The sequence below is a fragment of the Paramisgurnus dabryanus genome, chromosome 4, assembly GCF_030506205.2.
Source record: "Paramisgurnus dabryanus chromosome 4, PD_genome_1.1, whole genome shotgun sequence".
NCBI lineage: Eukaryota > Metazoa > Chordata > Actinopteri > Cypriniformes > Cobitidae > Paramisgurnus > Paramisgurnus dabryanus.
The window spans coordinates 21,925,894-21,942,523 of record NC_133340.1 but is presented as its reverse complement, the minus strand read 5'-3'; the positions used below and the strand labels follow the sequence as shown (position 1 = coordinate 21,942,523).

General features: G+C 37.5%; 2 protein-coding genes across 6 annotated transcripts; one reads left to right on the top strand and one right to left on the bottom strand.

The window, feature by feature from the left end:
* Positions 1-259: 259 nt before the first annotated feature.
* slc25a23a (solute carrier family 25 member 23a) lies at positions 260-11,054 on the bottom strand. Of its 4 annotated transcripts, none has more exons than XM_073814307.1 (11): positions 10,875-11,054; positions 6,801-6,927; positions 5,927-6,014; positions 5,719-5,830; positions 5,474-5,632; positions 3,814-3,966; positions 3,507-3,620; positions 3,218-3,385; positions 2,993-3,143; positions 2,004-2,158; positions 260-1,697 (listed from the first exon to the last, which is right to left on the bottom strand). In XM_073814307.1, the coding sequence occupies exons 1-11, from the start codon at positions 11,052-11,054 to the stop codon at positions 1,644-1,646; spliced, it is 1,461 nt and encodes a 486-aa protein (XP_073670408.1). In that variant the 3' UTR covers positions 260-1,643. The 4 variants fall into 4 exon arrangements, with proteins under 4 accessions (XP_073670408.1, XP_073670409.1, XP_065130654.1 ...); XM_073814308.1 differs by having other exon boundaries at positions 6,801-6,924; XM_065274582.2 differs by having other exon boundaries at positions 260-2,158.
* A 195-nt stretch (positions 11,055-11,249) lies between these two features.
* Positions 11,250-16,614, top strand: LOC135785649 (regulator of G-protein signaling 5). Of its 2 annotated transcripts, none has more exons than XM_065295079.2 (6): positions 11,250-11,378; positions 14,593-14,656; positions 14,769-14,834; positions 14,903-14,952; positions 15,039-15,202; positions 15,946-16,614. In XM_065295079.2, the coding sequence occupies exons 2-6, from the start codon at positions 14,613-14,615 to the stop codon at positions 16,093-16,095; spliced, it is 474 nt and encodes a 157-aa protein (XP_065151151.1). In that variant the 5' UTR covers positions 11,250-11,378; positions 14,593-14,612; the 3' UTR covers positions 16,096-16,614. The 2 variants fall into 2 exon arrangements, with proteins under 2 accessions (XP_065151151.1, XP_073670410.1); XM_073814309.1 differs by lacking the exon at positions 11,250-11,378 and adding an exon at positions 12,317-12,459.
* Positions 16,615-16,630: the final 16 nt, after the last annotated feature.

The following is a 16,630-nucleotide window of genomic DNA, read 5'->3' as shown; positions in this document are numbered from 1 at the left end:
TAAAGTTTTTATGAAGGGATGGCCAAATCGACTCTCGCCGATGGAGAGCCAATAAAAGCGCGAAAGCTCATTAAATAGACCAATGGGGTACAAGGGGAACGCTGATTGACAATGATTGACGTGTGAATCAGCAAATAGGCAACGTGGGGTATTTTAACCTTGATTATAGTTGATTTTGCTGCCCTGTGCATTTCTTGCCATTTTTATGGGGTTGTGATACACAATTTGCGCACAAATGCATCATCAAACTACAGGAGAATAATTTTTCAGCCAACGTAGGCAAAATACAGTTTAATAATTTAATCTTACATACATTCTTTTGGCATGCATTCAATACAAGATTGTAGTTTGCAAGTACACTGACAGCAGAAATCATTTCAATACAGTTTTGTTTTTGTTTACATAAAACCATTCATGTCTGTATACAGAACCACCTGGGCGGGCCCAGATGTTTACTAACATTTCAACAATGTTGTGCAATTCTGCAGCATGAAATACAAGTTCATGAAAACAGAACAGAAATATGAATGACATCATCCTGCACTCGGGGGCATGTCAAATACTGTAGTATCACCTGAAACAACTCTAAAGTAAACTCAAGGCTTTTGAAAAATAAAAATAATAATTACATGTGCCATTCAACACTTTCTCTATCAATAGAAAAAACTCATCAAGAGATTTCATGGAAGTTAAATAATTCAGTTTTACCTGAAATGAACGACCTTATTGTAACGTATCAGATCTAAACAGTTTATCTGAACATTTTGTTGAGGTGATAAAGCTGACAGTACATTTTCCCATCTCCCAATTGCTCAAAATAGTCTTGAGGGAAACAGCTATGTAAAAACAACTTTAGGGCTGCGTCCCCATTTCAAACACTATAAAATTCTTTGCACTTAAAGTATGTACTTTGCTAGTGATGGGAAGTACATACTTTTAAGTATTTAAAGAGACAGTACACTATTATTAGGTCATACATTTTTATCTTAGTAACACAAACCCACTCATTGCTTCGTATGTCACTGTTAGTATCAAGTTAAATTCAAAATGTTTGTTTTCTCTCAACAAATTTCTTCACCTAAAAAAGTCCAGAGAGAACGCTTATAAACTCTTTCATAGTGCAAGTGATCGTGGGAAAAATATTATCCAAAAAGCATGCATGGATGCACACTTTAATAATACACATGCTCCTATCTGACATACTATTGCTATATGTATAAGACACAGACAGAAATAACTTCTGTATAAATTTGTGTAAACAAACAAATCAAAAAAGTGTTTTTGCAAATGATTTACATAAACAATTGTTCTTCTCATGCTTGGTTGATTTTATCTCACACTGACTAAAATATGCAAATTCATACATATCAGATTTACAATGTGGGCTTGTTTCATTGTGCTGATGGATTTGGAGGGTTATCGTCATATCATTAACTAGTATGGGGGGGGGGTATTGTTCAGGTTATTTAATGCACTCGATGGAAAGAGGCACTAGCACAGTCAGATCAAAGGGGTTGAAAACAAATATGTTTTTTGTCTATTCTCTAATATAAATGTTTAAAAAAAAAAAGATAATTGGTTTGTTCAGTAGTTTGTTAAACACACACAATACACATGCTCACACAATCTTCCACACACAATGCTTATTTTACCACATCCATGGATGTATACCCTGTATACCTGAATATCACGGCCCTGTTGACCAACAAAACAAACACAAAATAAAGAATGCATCATTCAGGAATGATTCAGATAAGCACCTGTCAGATTCAGCATATTTGGCTTTTAAATATAAAGCTCCGACATTTGGTTTCTAGTCCTCGAGCAGTAGATCCTCAGTAGATATCTCTCAGTAAAGTCAGTCCTCTGATTGGCTATGTCTCAGATTTAAATAAATGACCCCTACAATCCTTTCTTGTCCATCTTAATTCAGAATAAAATAGGTTTGGTGTTATTTTTTGTCTGTATACTCTCTCTCAGGTTCCAACTCCCAGTACTTTCCTCATGTGCTCGTAGACGACGTAGGAGATGCTGACTGCAGGTATGACTTTGAGAAAGTTTGGAGCGATGCCTCTGTAAAGTCCCACCACGCCCTCCTGAGCTATTATACTCCTGAACAGGGTCAACATGGACAACTGAGGTCCACCCTTCACCGACGCTGAGACAGAAAGAAAGGCAACGGTATTAAATAATACAACTCATACAGCAAAAATATATATAAAATATAATACATTTAATAATACATATTTTCAAATATAATTTTAAATATTTTTCAAAATAGACAAAAAATTATAAAAAATATATATTATGTTTTGCAAAAAATATTTTTCACCAATATATTTTTTGGCCATTTTTTGTTTATTTTGAAATAGAATTTAAAGCATTTATATTCATGTTGCATTAAAAGAAACAATTTACAAACATGGTTTACAAATATATACTTATAATTTTTATTTAAAATATATTAAAAAATATATTTTTTGCCATAAAGGATGTAAAATTAGAAATGTATGCCCCTGAAATATATTTTCAGATATATGTTAAGTTAAAAGTAAATTTATTTTCAAATTCAAAAATATATTTACTTTCTACAAAATGTATTTAGAATATATTTAAAACATATTTGTGGCCAATGTATTTTCTTGCCATAAGGGAAATTACATACAGGAAAAAAATTATTTAAAATAAATGCTGCAATATTCCATTAAAAATTAAGAATTGGGTTTTGATTTCATGGGGACTTTAACTAATTAAACAACCAGAATATGACATCATCCCTGAGGAAGTGACATCACTTCGCTGGATAATTTAAAAAAAAAAATTTGGCAAAAAAGTTATTTTATGTTTGGTGGTATTATTTTGTTTCTCAACATTATCACAAATTTATATGATACAACTACAACATCGAAAAATGGCTACTCATGTCTAAAATGAGTTTGTTTATAAAACCCAAGTATGACCAAAGCGTCTGGTTAGCATTAGAGATACTGACCCTGAGCCTGCATGCGTGTTCGGATGAGGGCGAGCGGATAGGACGCCAGCTGTCCGCAGGTACTTGAAACAGTTCCACAACCCACCAGCACCAGAACACCGGGGTCAGCTGACGTAGCCGTATGCCTCTGTAACCAGGCGTTCTTCAGTGTCTGAAAAAGGGAAATACAGCGTCAGTCTTTATGGAGGATTTAATCGATACGCATTCATAAAAACCCATACATACTTCGTAGACTGCGAGGTCTATACCCGCATAGGGGATGATGCCCAGGATGTTGGGCAGATAGCCTTTATAAAAGGCCCGAACACCCTCTTTCTGCAGAATCTGCTTTGCACAGTCCGCAACGCTTGAATATTGTCCTGTTTTACGCAAGGTGAGACGTGTTTTCAGCACCTAGAATACAGGAGATGGTAGGGAGAGAGAGAGATTATTACTTTATGAATGAAAGTCTGTGCTATGACACTGAGAAGTCAGCATACGAAAGGATCTAGTGAGTGTTTCTATGTGTATATACCTCCATAGGATATATTATAGTTTGAGCTGTGGCTCCAGCCAGTGATCCGGCGAGGAATCTCTCGTGAACCTTTAAAGTTCCTCCTTCTTTACTGCCTCGTATTAAACACTTAATCTACACACATACAGAGAGAAGTTTACTAAATCAGACTTTTAAATCAGGATCATTTTAACCCCCAGTGTTACAACAAACGACTCCGGGCCTCATCCGCACCATAGTCAGCAGTTCCGGTGCAGATACGGCCTGGAGTCGTCTGATGTCTGGGTTGTTATGGGAGATATGGGAGACAGAGAGAAAAAAGCTGTACCTGTTCATAAGCGAGAAATTTAATTGCTGTTTCCGGTGCGATTTTTAGCACATTAATGCCGTTTCCCCTCCACAGCGCTGTGAGACCTCCCTCCTTCACCATCGCTCGAAGACCACTCCATACATTCCCTTTATCAGAGGTCTGCCCATGCACCTGCACACCAAACACCACTTTAGTTTAGTATTTAATATCAAATTATTCAGATTGTATGTTGAAAAATCATCAGTATTATAATAAAATGACAACTCCATGACAGAACAGCTGTGTGTTTGCTTGCTGTGTCTTATTTGACCACCAGGGGTCAGTGTGCTATGAGAAATCCTCACCTGTAGGACAGTCACATCCTACATTTTTAGTAACACACAATCATATAAAATAAATAAATATAATTAATTTTGACACAATTCTCATGACAGCAACATACAGTCCAACAATCATCCAGACTGTCTATCTTGTACAATCTTGAGTAATGTAATTTCTTAGTAAATTCAGCCTTGTCAATGTTTGTAACAAAACAGATCTGGGGCACCATTGACTTCCATAGAATGATTATTGTTGTTGTTATTATTATTATTATTACAAATGAAGATATTTTGAAAAATGTTTGTAAACAAGCAGATCTGTGGCACTTCCATAATAAAACTACTTATGGAAGTCAATGGTGCCCCAGATCTTTTTGGTAACAAACATTTTTTAAAATATCCTTATTTGTGTTCAGCAGAACAAATAAATGTATACAGGCTTGCAAACACCTGAGGGCAAGTAAATGATGACACATTTTGGCTGAACTATCCCTGAGACCTCTGTGTAAGCAGCAATAATCCTAAACCAACAAAGATACTCTGAATGGGGACAATGCAACCCTCAATATGGGCGCTTTGGCGACTGAAGTCCCTTCTTTAAGTTAAAAGAACCAATCATCAATCGATAAAGACTAGTAGATAAGACTTTATTCTCGCATGGCTAAAATAACTGTCTGGACGAGTTGCAAACATGGCCAAATTAAATTAGATTTGATTTTCTAGCAACTTTTATTCTTTGTGTTTGATTCCATAGAGAAGAATTCATTCTTTACAACACAGACACATACTATTTTGCATTATGTTATATTTACGCATTTGCTGGGCCGGCAGCTTCTCAGACAGCAGACGATTCCAGTCCAGATCTGCACCGGATCCGCACCGGAGCTGCTGACTTTGGCACAGATCTGGCCCGGAGTCCTCTACTGTCTGGGATCCAAATCAACTTACAGTGCATTTAATCTATACATTTTCATCGATATGCATGCTCACTATCATCACTTAAGATCAGTGTGTTTTAAATAAACCCTGGGGAAAAATAAACTGGATATTCAAAAGCTTTTTGTAGCCAAAAAGGTTTGCACCTGTACAGAAATAAACCATCCCTGTGAAATACTCACTGGAGCTAAAAGTGTGAGAGTTCACACCAGACTGTGTGAACCTGCCTAATGAGAAACAACCAACGAAGCACCAGCGAAGCACCAGCGAAGCACGATCATGCCCCGGAAGTGAAAAAGCAAACGTGACAGGCCTCGGCAGGCACTGGCATGCCCGCTTGAAGCCCGGTAGTGCAAACACGGCTACTTACTGCTTGTACATGGCACACATAAAAAGCTGAACTCAGACCAGCACTGTCTCACCTGAAGAAAGACCTTAAGCCTGTCCAGAGGTGCTGTGCCCGTTCTGGAAACAGATCCCGCCACGGCTCCGGCCATCAGCTGCCTCCAAACAAACCCTGACTGTTTCTCCTTCTCAGTAAACTCATCTGGAACAGTTAAATGCTCTCCGATGTCCAACATCTACACAAAAAGACACAACTGCATTTAGATAAGGGCGTCATGATTCATTTGTAAACTTTAAATGGCGAGCATTTTTTGATTTGTACCACAGAGTGTTTCCAGTATTGTGCAATCTCCTCCATGTTGTGCAGAGGATTAAACAGAAAATGATCTCGCCACTCGGCCCAGTCGACAGTCATGGAGTGATCTTTGTCCATACTGTATGAACACAGCACACACACGCTCACTTGTATGATATAACGCAGCGACATAACATAAACACACAAAGACAAGGTAAAGCAATAACACACAAACCTTTGCAATATTTTTGCAGCCTGTTCCAATGTAATGTCTACTCCAAGATTATGTAAGGACTGCTGGATCTCCCCGACATCTATTTCACCTACGATTCACACAGATATACACAATGTGATATTGTACTTCTATATAGATTAGCATAATACTGAAACCAAATGCTACTATATAAGAATAAAATGAGAATTGTGGTGAATTAAAGGAATAGTTCACCCAAAAATTTAACTTCTGTCATCTTTTCCTCACCCTCAAGTTGTTACAAACCTGTAATGTCTTTGTTCTGCTGAACACAAAAGAAGATATTTTGAAAAACAGTTTGTAAGCAAACAGATCTGGGGCACCATTGACTTCCATAGTATAATTTTTTCCTTCTATGGAAGTCAATGGTGCCACAGATCTGTTTGGGTACAAACATTTTTCAAAATATCTTCATTTTTTACAAGTTTGTAACAACTTAAGGGTGAGTAAATGATGACCGAATATTCATTCTTGGCCAAACTATCACGTTAAAAACTAATACTTTGTTATTATTTACTCACCCTCACCTAATATATATTGTTTGAACCTCAATATCTTTCTTGTATTTCAAAACCCAAATGCATAAAATGTTGTTTTGGGATTACTGGTTACTATGGGAGTGGATGGTGACCGAGGTGGCCATTATCCACTCCTATAGTACCCAGAAAACCCAAAACACTTTTTGAAAAATCTGCATTTGGGTCCTGAAGAACAAAGACACTTTGAGAATCAAATAACAAAAAAGAGTAAATAATGACAAAGTTTTCCTTTTTGGGTAAACTATCCCTTTAAGGTCAACCATTGTGACTGTTAGTTATAAATGCAAACACTTCATGAGGTTTATAATATAACTAACCGTCATTGTTGCGGTCCAAACTACGAAACATAAGTTTGAGACGTTTCTCCTGCGAGCGCAGAAACTCGATGAACTCCTCAAAATCCAGCTGACCATCTTGATTAGTGTCTCCAGCTCGTACAACCTGCTGAATATACGGCATATAGAGGGAGGGAGAGAGAGAGATGGGAGAAATAGGGATGCCAGGAATCATTAGGAAAGGTAGGATGGAGGGAGGAAGGATGCAAATGAAGGAGAAAAGCACATTAAACCCATGCAAAGCCCACAGCCCATAAAATCAGCTGACAAAAACCAGACACCAAGACCTGAAACAGTCAAGTAGGTATGACCATATTTTAGAGGTGACTTTAAGGATTTTAATGTGTTTAACTCTTTCTCCGCCATTGATGAGTTGTCTCGTCAATTAAGAGAAAACGCATCCCTGCCCATGACAAGAATTTCCGGCTTTCTGCAATACTGCTATTATATTATCCATCAGGTGGCGCAACTTTTACAACCTGGAAGTAACGCCTCATGTGAAAAGTAAGAACTCTGTGTATGTTTGGAAGATCGCTCTGCATCTGATCTCTATCAAAAGTCCTTCACAAAAATTAGGGATGCACCAATACCAATTTTTTTGAATACGAGTACGAGTACTTGCATTTCAGTACTTGCCGATACCGATACTGAGTACTTAAAAAAAACATGATTTAAATTTACAGGTAACAGCTTTAGTCATATAATTTAACAAAAAAACCAAGGGACTAGTTTTCCAGTTTGTTGTAAACTCTGCCTCTTTGGACAACACAAGAGGCATTAACCCCTTACACGCCGCTCAAACATAGACATTTCTCAGACCGTGGTATCGATCCCCGGTATCGGGGGATCGAGGCCGATACCTGATACCAGTATCGGTGCATCCCTAACAAAAATGGAATTATCTCAGCTTTTTACTCAAAATTTTGTTTTTGAAGAAACCTACCCATATTTGAGAGGTGATAAAAAGAGAACTAATGAGATTAAACTTTTTTTTTGAAAGCAGAAGGTCTGTTTTTTCATTTGATATATATACTGTATGTTTATATACCGTATATAAAGAAGAACATTTTCTGGAAAGCATTAAACATTTGTCAAAATCATGAAAAATGCTGGCTGGTAACACTGGCGGGGAAAGAGTTAAAGGGATAGTTCACCCCAAAAATGAAAATTCTGTCATCATTTACTTACTCTCAAGTTATTACAAACCTGTATAAATGTATTTGTTTTGATGAACAAAAGGAAGATATTTAAAAAACAAAAAACATTTGTAACCAAACAGATCTGGGGCACCATTGACTTCCATGGGTTTCTGATTGGTTTGGTTACAAACATTCCTCAAAATATCTTCCTTCGTGTTCATCAGAATAAATAAATGTATACAGGTTTGTAACTACATGAGAGTGAGTAAATGAAGACAGAATTTTCATTTTTTGGTGAACTATCCCTTTAAGTACATGACACACACCTGACCTGACATTGGCGGCATTCACAACTCAGTGTACATTTATAGTGTAGTGTTTGTTTGCATACAACGTAAGGTAAAGGGGGCTCTAAAAAAGAGGAATTGTAACATCACCCAAAAGTAAAGTGGCTGTAATGTACTGTAATTTGAGTTTGTGAATGACATATCATGTCCAAATTTACCGGCCTTACACGAATGTCTCTGTCACCACGTTTTATTTTTTACAGGGTGGGGTCTCACGGCTCTTCAAAATGCCAGAAGCTCAATGGTGCATCGTGTCTGAACTTGTTTATCCTGAGCTTTAAGATAATGGAGGTTCTGTAGACTTCTGAGTTTGTGACATCTGCTAAATTTTACAATTTGGGGTTTTATAATACGGAAAAGTTTAATCCGTGTGTTTCGAGAGAAAGTTATGCAAGTTATTTGGTGTGTTTTGCCTTCACTGTGGGCAGACGTTCACAAACTACTCATGCATATCTTTGTGTGTGTGTGTGTGTGTGTGTGTGTGTGTGTGTGTGTGTGTGTGTGTGTGTGTGTGTGTGTGTGTGTGTGTGTGTGTGTGTGTGTGTGTGTGTGTGTGTGTGTGTGTGTGTGTGTGTGTGTTTGTGTCACATGGACTGACTCCAAGAAGCTGACCTTTTACTCACTCTGTAAACTCTCTGTGTGTGTGTTTGTGTGAAGGTTGTATGCTTTCTTCCCAATCTACAGTTGTCTACTCGTGCAAAAACATGCACACACATTCACATGCACGTGTTGCTCAATCAACAGATCAGTAAACACACAACAGTAAACACAAAAATGTACAAAAGACGCCATAGTAAAGCTGGGCTGATGTGGGTGGTTCATTGCTATGTGGTTGCTAATAATGGGTTACTGCATCCAAAATCGCATACTTTGTGTCCTTAATATTATTCAAAATAAGAATGTTAGTATGATCCAAATCGTAGTATGTTGAAATAAGTAATCTGAAAAGTATGCGAATGATCCACTATGTCCAGTGAAAGTTCGAAGTGCAGTTCTCTTAAAACAATTACTGATACATTCCACAGTTCATTGTGAGACAGGAATTTAATGACGCTACACTGTAATAATAAATCAAATAAGTGATGCTTGACTAAATTAATTTATTACATTATAGTAAACAATACATAACAAATAAATGAAGAAAAGCAAAATGCAAGTAATGTGCACTTACACTTAAAATGTACTAGTACTTGCATACTTTTTTGTTATGTACTAAAATGTATGTACTTTCCTTAACGAAAACAGTATATACTTTTAGCGCACAATATAGCTGCGGTCACACTAGACGTTAAGCACGCGAGTATTTGTCAGACGTTGCTGTGGGAAGTGGGCGGGAAGCAGCTCATCAATATGATCTTTGGCTTCGTCCATTTGTGCTTTAAGTCGAGAGAAAGGTCACACAGTGACATACCGGTTTTGTACTGTTCACAAAGCTCCATGAGATGTGAATTCGCAGGTCAGAGTTCACCATACTTGAACTTTGATACGGAGCGACCTGCGAAATATCTTCGCACGAGCTTGCATTTTCGGTCTGACGCATTCGCTTGCTTGTGTGAACGGGGCTTAAAAGTATGCAAATTGGGACACAATAAAATTCCTGAAATGTTTTCGGAGGAATTTGATGCCTAAGGTTTGTTCAAACCGCCAATGCTAACTATAAGTAAGTGTATAGAGTGGAGCAGGGATGACGTAGTTTTGTAGGCTAAATTAGTGGGACACTATTTCCCTTGCAAAAATCCCACAGACTTTTTTTACCATAGACTTTTGGATTTTCGTCAAAAATAAGCTCTATGTTTAACAACAGTTAATGACACTTACATGTTTTGTCAAACAAGTTAATCTTCACAAATAAACACAACATATTCTAAAATTCTAGTAAACGCATTTACACTTCAAAATTCATAAAATTTGTATTAATCAGTGAAGATTGCAGTGAACATGTAAATGTCTTTCTTTTTTGTTAAACACAAAGCTTATTTTTTGCAATAATCCAGAAGTCTATAGGAAAAATTAATGGCCTTTTTTGTGAAGGAACCAGTGCCCCGCTTTCAGGTTTGCATAAATATCTATAATATAATAGCAATGCTTATCTTAGCAAACTCCTCTAATTGGTTTGTATAAAGATTATATCACACTGGTAAAGTGGGTGAAGGCTTCTTAAATTCAGGAAATGATGTAGCCCGGCCCACAGTGAAATCTCATTGGTAGAAATCCTTTTCATAACTGTATAAAACCATAAAACAAGTTTGGATTGGATGTGATTTAGCATAGAATTACAACGAAATAATCGCGTCGCGCCGGTTGGGACCGACGGTGCAAGATCACGGTGATCATCCTGCGCTGCGCAGAGCAATCTTCGTACGATATCCAAGTATCGCGAGAGAGGTTCGAAAGCGCAACTCTCGCGATACATTTATGTCATGGTCTGCGCAGTACCGCATCAACTCGAACCCACTTTACATCTGCATCTGACAGCCAGGTCATGACGTTTTTTAAAAACACCTTGTTTACTCCCGGTCACAGCGCTATAAATACCCCTCCGTTATGAATATACGTTCTATGTTTCCTACCTCCTCCACCGAGCTCGACGACAGCCCCCGACCGGCAAATCCGATGCGCAGCTCGTTCACGTCGATCCGTCCGTCCTTGTTCAGGTCCAGCTGGTCGAAGAGATCGGCCCAGAGACGTTCGCGCTCGGGATCGACCCCGCTGTCTTGGCAGCGCGCCCGGATCCAGCCGCGTTGACCCATGATGTCCGTGCACCGCAGGCTCACGCACTGAGACGCATGCACCGTGAAGACCCCACGCACCGGGCTTTTCGCGCGAGTCTAAAAAAGGAGTGTTTGCCGAAATAACGCCCCTCGCGTCGTTCGCGTTTCCCAGATGGTTTAAAACAGCTGCGTATTCTGCAAGAACCAGGAAGCGCTTTGCAGATAATGCATGCGCTACTTTTTCTCGTCCGTCAGCAAAACGGCAGTTCAAATTTAGCTGAAACGCGTGTGATGTATGCGTCAAAACACGCGTGAACCGCGTTTTGGGATCTTCAGCTGCAGAGCCTACAACAGCGGCTTCAGGTTACACCAAACACTGCCTTCAGGACTCTGTATTGATCGCTTCCTTCTTCCTAAACTGCATGCATGTTATATACACTATGCTGGTTCCGTTAAGAATACCATTATATGAACCATCAGATTCTACCATTTAAACCATTACATGTTGTGTTTCGGATCTTATTCCAGTAGGATTTCATGGGGATCTACTGGGATAGATTACATCCTACAACATAACCCAACATATTATCAGTAGAGACCCAAACAAAGACCATTAGCTATAGTTCCCATTCATATGATGGTTTCTGCTGTATTTTCAGCATGCAGGGTGGAGACAAAATATGCTAAGCAGTTTCAGAGAAACACTGTTAAATGTGTGTGATCATGTCTAATGAACTTATCTGTTGAGCAGATGAACTTTAGTCTCTATTTGCTGTGCAAATAAATACATTACAAATGTACACAAATAAGACCACATTGCAAAAAAATACTTGTCTTGTTTTATGTATAAATATCTAATCATTCTTAAATCAAGATGCATTTTCTTGATATCATTTTCTTGACCTAAGAAAATAAGTGTAGTTTTAATATCAAATTCAAGTGAATAAAACAAGCCAAAAATCTGCCAATATGGCAAGCGTGTTTCTTGAACACTTAATTCAAGAAAAAATCACCTACTCCATTGGCAGATCCTTTGCTTGTTTTGAGCACACATTCACTTACATTTTATATTTTTTGTCTAAAAACTAGACTTATTTTGTAAGGTAATTTTGCTCATTAAGAAAATGCATCTTGATTTGTACCAACAAAAAATAAGTAAGAAAGTCATTTTTTGCAGTGCAGACCTCACAATTCAAGTCACTGTTGGTGTTTATAAAGTAATTTCCTGATAGTTCATAAAGAATTCAGTATGCCATCTGTTTTACTGAGGACTAGTATTTTTAGATAGCATTTTCAGTATTGAGTGAAACTGTATCTCAACTCTTATCTGAAGCACACAGAAAGATCAGAGTTCAGAAACAAGCAAAACTGATCAAGAATCAAATATCACATGAATGACCTCAGTAAAACAGTGTGGAGAGAGATAAAATACTGCAGAAATGAGGTAAATACAGAGGTTATAACTGGATTAACATGGTTTGTGGTCCAGCTTGATCTACAGTAGATAGGTCACCAGATGTCTGCTAATTGACCATCTTGGTAAAAAGCATAGACTGTAAAAAAAATGGGTTAAATGGTTTGTACAGGAAGACCAGCTAAAATGTGCTAAAGTAGCTCACATATTTACAATGTTATCATTATGTATTGTACTCATGTTTCCCAGATCACATTCAGGTTGAAGGGATAGTTCACCCAAAAATGAAAAATCTGTCATCATTTACTCACTCTCATGTTGTTACAAATCTGTATAAATTTGTATTGTTTTGATGAACACGAAGGAAGGTTTGTAATTAAGCAGGAAACAGAAGCACCATTGACTACCATTGTAAGAAAAACTCCTACTATGGAAGTCAGTGCTGCTCAAAAGCAAACAAACATGGTTACAAACATTGCTCAAAACATCTTTCTTTGTGTTCAGCAAAACAAAGAAAATGTAAGTGAATGTAAGAAGCAAAAAAATCTTGGAATAAGTTAACTTTTTTCTTAAACACTTAGTTCAAGAAAAATGCAATCTTTTTTACCCCATTGGCAGATTTTTTGCTTGTTTTAAGCATTAAATGTACTTTTTGTGTCTAAAACCTAAACTTATTTTCTTTATTTTGCTCATCAAGAAAATACATTTTGATTTAAAGGGGACATGTCATGAAAATCTAATTTTTCCATGTTTAAGTGCCATAATTGGGTCCCCAGTGCTTCTATCAACCTAGATCATGTGAAAAAGATAAAATATAACCACTATCCAACCACGGCACTGTCATTTAGTGAAGAGAGAGAGAGAGAGAGAGAGAGAGAGAGAGAGAGAGAGAGAGAGAGAAAATAATTGACAGCACAATTGAGATTAAATAAAAAAAACATCATTATGGTGATCAGTGTTTGCATTTCATCAGTTTATTTGCATTTTAAAGGACACACCCCTAAAACAGCAAATGTTTGCTAAAAATAACCCACAGATAATTTATAATCGCATGTTCAAATTAAAACTTAGGTGTGAGCAAAAATGTGCCGTTTTTGGGTGTGCTAATTTAAACACTGATCACCATAATGGTGATTTGTTGAAATGAAACTCAATTGTGAGGTCAATTTTTTTCTCTCTCTCTCTGCACTAAATGGCAGTGCAGTTGAAAAAGATCAACCCAGTAACTTTGTTTTGGTAAGCCATTCTCTGCAAGCATGTGAAAAATTAGATTGTTGAAATGTATCTCCCCTTCTGATGTCAGTTTATCTGCCCCTTAATCTGCACTATCCAACCACGGCACTGCCATTTAGTGCAGAGAGAAAGAGAAAACTGACAGCACAATTGAGGTTCAATAAAAAAAACATCATTATGGTGATCAGTGTTTGCATTTCATCAGCTCATTTGCATTTTAAAGGACTCCCCCCCAAAACAGCAAATTTTTGCTCACACCTACAAAGTGGCAATTTTAACATGCAGTTATAAATTATCTGTGGGGTATTTTGAGCTAAAGCTTCACACAATCACTCTGGGGATACCAAAGATTTACTTTACATCTTAAAAAAATCTTGTAAAATGTCTTCTTTAAGAATTTTAAGATATTTGTCCTGAAAACAAGACAGAAATACCAAGTAAGAAAGTTTTTTTTTGTGTGTGTGTTTTTTAACTGTAGGAATATAAGATGCCAAACATATGCAACATACTATTATTATCTGTATTCACACTCAACAAAAGGGTTTTGTGTGTAAGCGACTGGAAACAATGTATTCCATAAATAAATGAAAAGATCAGAACACAGGTTTAGATAAAGACACAGATAACCTGCTACACACCTGTTGCTTCAGTCATCATACCAGATGCAAACAGAGGTGACAGGCACATACAATAGATCTGCTGTCCACACTACCAGCACAGACGTCATTGACGGTAAACACTGTCCACAATCCCCACCAATAAAGTTTAATTTGGTGATATTGTTGAAGGGCACTTGAGTGTGTGACCTGTATGGTGTGCGTTGTGTGCCATGATGTCAGGATCAGATTAATTTCGGTATATAAGAACAAGACAGGTGAAGTAACACATACCGTACTGGACACATCTGGTGTTAAATTTTCTTTTCATTAGGGTCGATTTCACTGTATGTGATGTGTAAGGGCCTCTCCGCCATCCAGTCCTCATGCCTGGAAAAGTGTGTATAGGGATTTGCAGTGAGAAGGACTGTTGTTGAACTAACCATTGGATAACAATATTGTATTACTGTAAACTGTTTGGGGTGTAATTTAATTGATTTTGTATTACAGGGCAAAGGGTATGAAAGTTAAACTCACTCACCTGGCCGAAAAACAAGAGTGGGTTCATAAACACAGGTAAGAGAGTAATTCTTCTCTAATTTATTATATAAATCTGATATAAAAATTATCTTTATCCTTCACAGAACTGAAGAAAAGCCACCACATGACCTGGAGACTTTGCTTAACAGCAAAAGTAAGATGTCTTTGCTTATATATATATATATATTTAACATTCAACCCAGCATCATTTAAGGAACACATTTGTTGATTTTTTTTCAGTGGGCATTCAAGCTTTCCGATGGTTCCTGTGTTCGGAATTCAGTGAGGAGAACTTGGAGTTCTGGCTGGCATGTGAAGACTACAAGAACTCATCCGGGTCTAAACTGGCATCCAAAGCCCAGAACATCTACAACCGGTTCATCAACCCAGATGCTCCCCGTGAGGTGAGAGACAGCGTAGTGCATATTCATCTTATTCAACCCTTAAAGTATAAACTCTTTAACGTACATAAAGCCTTTTTTAAGATATTTATTTTACATTACTATTTACAACTAATAACATGTTATCCTAAATTCTTGGTTACTTTAAAAGAGTTTTCTTTAAAGACATTTTATGAGACTTGTAAAATAAGTCTTCAGTGTCCCCAGAGTGCATATGTGAAGTTTTAGCTCAAAATAGCCCACAAATAATTTATAATCGCATGTTAAAATTGCCGCTTTATTGGTTTGAGCAAAAATTTGCAGTTTTTGGGGAATGCCCCCTTAAATACAAATGAGCTAATGCAAACACGGATCACCATAATAGTAGTTTGTTGTAATAGAAACTCAATTGTGCTGTCAATTTTTTTTTCTCTTTCTCTCTGCACTAAATGGTAGTGCCGTGGTTGGATAGTGCAGATTAAGGGGTGATATTATCATAATAAGAGCCCCCTTCTATGTCACATAGGGAGCAAAATCTGAATGACCTAATTTTTCCACATGCTTGCAGAGAATGGTTTACCAAAACTGTTACTGAGTTTACATTTTCTAGGTTGATAGAAGCACTGGGGACCCAATTATAGCACTTAAACATTGAAACATTTCCATGACATGTCCCTCTTTAAAGATCAGCATACTTTAAAGCCCGTACACATAATGTATACATTTTTTGTTAAATAAAGTATGACAGTCATGTGGGTGTTATTCAGGTGAATCTGGACAGTGAGACCCGTGAGATGTTAACGGACCTGATGGAGACACCCACAGCCGAGACCTTTGATGAAGCTCAGCACCGGATCTTCACTCTGATGGCTAAAGATTCATTCCCGCGTTTTCTGCGGTCCACTTACACTCATTAGCCTCTCAAAGCCCTGTGAGACAGAACCTGTCACGAACCTTTCGGGTTATAGATGTGCTTCATTACTTGTATAAATTTGCATCATTACTTAGCCTTTTAACTGCAGCCAGGTAGGATGTAGTTTGGTTTATGTAAATGTTTGATGGATACTAATCATTGTCTTTGCCACATGAGCACTATTTTGTCAGTAGTCTCTCACGGGTCCTTTATATCTTTAAACCAGATGATTTAATAAAAGTATTCATTTAAAAATAGATGAATGTTGTGCAATAAAAACGAGATGTTGGTTATACAAAGAGCCATTCAGGTCTCACAATAAAATCAAGCCTAAACAAAGAAAAGTAAATAAAGTAGGAGGGGAGCCATGAGTTTCAGCTAATATATACAGCAAGCGCTGCATCCTTGACGATAATGGAAAGACCTTCATGGTATTTATGCAAAACCTTGAATCGTTAAAAAAAGTTTGCTCCTCATTACTCCCATGTTAGTACACTGTGGGCTCTTTAAGCCATTGCTGTGTTGATGTCAAGAGTGTC